The sequence below is a fragment of the Bombina bombina genome, chromosome 6 (assembly GCF_027579735.1).
Source record: "Bombina bombina isolate aBomBom1 chromosome 6, aBomBom1.pri, whole genome shotgun sequence".
NCBI lineage: Eukaryota > Metazoa > Chordata > Amphibia > Anura > Bombinatoridae > Bombina > Bombina bombina.
In genome coordinates, this window is record NC_069504.1 from 1,038,973,180 (window position 1) to 1,038,978,388 (window position 5,209).

The following is a 5,209-nucleotide window of genomic DNA, read 5'->3' on the forward strand; positions in this document are numbered from 1 at the left end:
TCCAGCCAAATTCATTTGTCATCTTAGTTATGAAGTGTCTAATTTGTAAGTATGCAAAAAATTCTTGGTTACTAAGACTGAATTCTCTTTTTAAACTCTCAAATGTTTTAATACATTGGCCATTCCAGTCTATCATCTGGGAGACATTATTCAAACCTAATGTATGCCATTTTTGGAAAGGTGCCGATTGTAGTCCCGCTTGAAATTTAGGGTTCCCTTTAATTGGCATATAATTGGAGACATTTCCTTTGATAGATAATAACCTACATATCTTCCTCCATGCCTGTAGTGGATATATTAATGTTTTGAATATTTTAATTTCCTGGGGGACTGTCTTAGGATTGCAGTGTATCAAAGCTGTGGGAAGATATGGTAGACTTACATTTTTTTCAAGTTCATTGTTTGTTACATAATCTTTGTTTAGAATCCAATCTACAACTATTCGGGCCAGTGAGGCCAGGTTGTAGAATTGTATATCCGGCAATGCAAGTCCACCATACTTCCTGGGAAGTGAAAGCTTCATTAACGAGATTCTTGGTTTTTTATTCTGCCATATAAAAATTCTCAACCTACTATTAATTTTTTCAATATCCTTCCTTTTAAGAATTATTGGAGTATTCTGTAAAATGAATAACAACTTTGGAAGCAAAATCATTTTAAATGCGGCAATACGACCTGAGATCGAGAGTGGGAAATTTTGCCATAATTTTAAACTCGCCTCAATCTCTCTCAGTACTGGTTTTACATTAAGATCATAGCATTTATCTAGGTCGGAAATGATCATTATCCCCAAATATCTAAATGATTCTGAGACTCTAAAAGGAATTTCTATCAAGGAGTCTGGGTTTTTTCTAATCCATAATAATTCAGATTTTGACGCATTGATCCTATAACCCGAGAAGGATCCGAATTGTTCTATAATTGAAATAAGTATAGGTATATTATTTTGCGTGTTAGAGATGTAAAGCAGGATGTCATCTGCGTATAACGCAATTTTAAGCTCTGCTCTACCTATTCTGATTCCTTCTATTTGTGTTCTTATCGCTATTGCCAGTGGTTCAATTGAAATATTGAAGAGGAGAGGAGAGAGGGGGCATCCCTGGCGCGTTCCCCTTTCCAGTAATATTTCTGAAGATAATGTATTATTAACGATTAACCTGGTGAATGATTTTTTATATAAGTTCTCCACAAATTTAGGGAAGTGCCCACTGAAGCCAAACTTGTGGAGAGACGAGAACAGGTGGTCCTGATGGATTGAATCAAATGCTTTTTCTGCATCAATTGAAACAATTGCTAGATCTGGGGAGTCCCCCTCTCTCCTCTGCCCCGCCAACTCAGTAGATTTAAAGTAGTCTAAAGTGACTAATACTTCCCTAATCTTTGCTGTTAGATTTCGTTTCTGCAAAAATCCAGCTTGGTCTTTGTGTATTATTTCCGGGAGAACTAATTGCAGTCTCTTGGCTAAAATAGAGGTCAGGATCTTGTAATCAGAATTTAATAGTGCTATGGGCCTGTAAGATTCCTTTTTTGCCGGATCCTTCCCGGGTTTAAGAACCAAAGTAGTGTGAGATGCACAAAACTGAGGCGAGACTGCCTTTCCATTGATAAACATGTGGTTAAAAAGTTTACTTAACGGTGAAACAACGAATGGTGCAAGAATTTTATAAAATTCATTTGGTAATGCATCCGGACCAGGAGCCTTGTTTGATGGAAGATCCTGAATCATCTTTAGAATTTCTTCCTGAGAAATTGGGGAGTTAACCATTAACATTTTTTCACCGTCAAGTACCGGGTGGGTAATTTTGCTCCAGAATTCATCTGATTTAGTTTTATCTGCATCCCTTAAAGAGTAGATCTCTTTGAAGTATTCTAAAAATATGTTAGAGATATCATCTACATTTGTGTGAGTTTTCTTCTTATGCAGAAGCTTATCTATTAATGGAGATCTTTTTTCTTTTTTCATCAAATTAGCCAATAACTTTCCAGCTTTATTGCCATAGCGATAAAGTCTTGCCTGAAGTTTAAGCTCCTTTTGGGTCTCTCTATAAGTTAAAAATGAGTCTCTTTCATTTTTTGCTCTAATATATCTGATCCAATTTCCCGGGGAGTTATCCAGCAAATAGCGATTATATGAGTTGATTACAGCTTTTGTCACTTCTGTTTCTCTGATTCTTAGTGTTTTTTTTCTGTTAGCAATATATGAAATCATTTCCCCCCTAAGAACTGCCTTTGCAGCCTCCCAGAAAATATCTGGGCGGTCACCATAAGTCTTATTAAATTCAGCATATTCTTCATATTTGCTTTTTAACCAGTTTTTAAATTTTAACTCATTCGCCAGCCATGTGGGGAAGAAGAAGCGAGAGGATCTTAGTTTGAAGTCATTATATTGAATTTCTATTGTGATGGGGCTATGGTCTGATATACATATGGGAAGTATTTTGGCTATAATTTTCATTTTACATAGCCTTTCATCTATAAGGAATAAATCTATTCTGGATAGAGTTTTGTGAGCTCGAGACAAACAGGTAAAATCTCTCAGATCTGGATTCTGTAGTCTCCATATGTCCCTGACTAACAAATTTTGAGAGATTTTCTTGAACATTTTAGTTTCCAGGCTATCTCGCCTATTCTTCCCCACAATGGACTTCTGTCTGAGTCTGTCCAGGGGTTGGTGTGGGGCCATGTTATAATCCCCGCCCAGAATTAGGTATCCTATTGATTCAGAAATTATTTTTGATTGCAGATTGTCCCAGAATATTGGATCGAATACATTAGGAGCATATAGGTTACAAAGTGTATACAGGATTCCTTCTATCTTTAATTTTAAAATTATATATCTCCCTTCCGGGTCTGAAATACTGTGCAAAATTTCATAATTAATTCTTTTCCCTAACAAGATTGCCACACCTCTCTTCCTTTTTGTGCCCGTAGAAGCAACCACTTCCTTTACCCAAGAGGACTTTAATTTTAGCACTTCCTGCAAATTTAAGTGAGTTTCTTGTAGCATAGCTATATCAGTGCCAATTTTTTGTAGGTGAGCCAAAACTGATTTTCGTTTGATAGGGGAGGTGAGACCTCCAATATTCCAAGAGGTTATTTTACATTTATCTGCCCTGCCCATCTCTCAGCCACCCAAAAAAAAAAGACAACAAAACAAAAAAAAAAAAAAAAAAAAAAAAAAAAAAAAGAAAAGAAAATTCCCTGAAGCTATATACCCTCCTAATGCAGGCATTCCCCTGGGGGCCCTGCATAACCCCCTAATAGAGCTTACACCTTGCATCGAGTATCAGACTATAATCTGTAAAACTCAAAAAATATGCTGATTTTTCATCTATTATCATTCCTTTCTAGCTCTTCTACAAATTTCTCTGCTTTTTTTGCAGATTCAAACAAGTGAACTTCGTCATTGAGAATAACCTTTAATTTAGCCGGATAAATTATGGTGGCACGGTAACCTGCTTTAATAAGTTTCGTACAGATAGGGGATAACTCTTTTCTTTTCCCTGCTGTTTCAGCGGAGAAATCCTGGAATATTAGTATATTGTTTGTCCCTAGGGAGATAGGTTGATTCTTTCGGTAGTACTGAAATATTACCATCTTATCCTGAAAATTTAGTAATTTAGCTATTATTGGTCTAGCTCTAGTCTTCCCTCTTCCTTCATCAGACTGACGCCCTACTCTGTGGGCCCTTTCAACTATTATTGGAGGATATGAGGGAGGTAATCCTAGTATTTGTACTAAGGTTTCAGATATAAATTTTCCCAAATCTTCATGTTGTTTCCCCTCTGGGACCCCTATTATTCTTAAATTGTTCCTCCGCGAGCGATCTTCAAGATCCTCTATTTTAGTTTGTATTTTGGATAGTGTTATATCTGCAGTTTCTAGTTTAGAGCTGTGAATTGAGCTAATATCCTCCAAGTCTGACACTCTTTGTTCAGCTTCTTGAAGTCTATTTGCAAATTGTCGAATTTCATTAGTGAGAGATACGATGTCTTGTTTAATCTCAAGTTTGAGAGATTCAAATCTTGGGGAAAGTGCTTCAGTTATACTGGATACCAGTGCTTGAGTATCTGCACTTTCTTTGTTATAGGAGAGATTAGAGGAGAGTGAGTGAATGTCTACCTGTGTTTCTATCGTATTTTTGTTTTTCTTATCTCTATGTCTGGCCGCCATAGCTGGTGAGGGGGTCTTAGTGTGTGTGTGTAGAAATTTATCCATGAATTGATTAAGTGCTTAAAAATGAAACAAAAAGAAGGTGGGGGACAAATTCCCCCACCTAAAGTGCTGAATAGTGATTTAAAGTGTTATCTATTGAAGGGGTAGAGAGAGAGAAAAAAAAAAAAAAAAAAAAAAGGAGTGAGGGAGTGAGTTGTGAGGGTATTTCGTGAGGATGTGGGGGGAAGGAAAAAAAAAAAAAAAAAAAAAAAAAAAGTGAATTAAAGTGTTTTAAATTATGGCGGTGTGTTACTTTATGTCCTTAAAAGGAGTTCAATCAGTTCTTTCTAAGTATCGAAATGCTTTTTATTTTTTAGTGCATTTGTTTAGCTGTTTAATAAATGGCTTTATTTATTCACTACAAGACTCTCAATCCCAGAAAAAACAGGGAAGGAAAAAGTTAAGCCAAACAAGCTTAACCTATGTGTCGAATTATTCTTCTCTCCTATTTCTAGTTACTGCAATGCTCCTGATTCCTAGAGAGTTAAGCTATACTTTAACAGTATCCAGTTTGCTTATGCTTTGTACTCAGTTATTTAGGTTTTATATATAATCACTTTTAACTTGCCAGTATATGAAATCAAGAAAACTACTACATTAATTTACCCCCTTTAGTACCTGTGTGTATCTCTTCACAATCTGTTACTTATATAGTAAATATTTTTATTTCAGTAATCACCACCGAACTTGAAATTTCCTTGTAAATGACACTTTTTATATAGTGTCTTTCTATTTTTCTAGGTTGAGTGTATTATATGGTACAGAAAAAGTCACAAATGTACTCCACTTTTGTATTCGATATTAGTCTGGGCAGTACCCAGCTTTGTATATGTATCACAACGTAGGTTATCAACTATTTATGTTTACACTTAGGACAGCAATTTGTTACCCTCCTAGAATAAAAAACACAGAAGGAAATACACTTTAGTACTTAAGCTATGATTCATCACTATGTCTTAACTTAAACAGCTATTCGGTGCCTTATTTAACCTTC

General features: G+C 35.7%; 1 protein-coding gene across 1 annotated transcript in view; it reads right to left on the reverse strand.

Annotated features, from left to right (window-relative positions):
• Positions 1–4,173, reverse strand: part of NIPAL4 (NIPA like domain containing 4) — a 41,415-nt gene extending 37,242 nt beyond the window's left edge. The window contains exons 1-2 of the mRNA XM_053719668.1: positions 3,926–4,173; positions 1,630–2,042 (exon numbers count right to left, since the gene is read on the reverse strand). Coding sequence (XP_053575643.1) covers positions 1,630–2,042; positions 3,926–4,173 — 661 coding nt within the window. The remainder of the gene's footprint in view (positions 1–1,629; positions 2,043–3,925) is intronic.
• Positions 4,174–5,209: the final 1,036 nt, after the last annotated feature.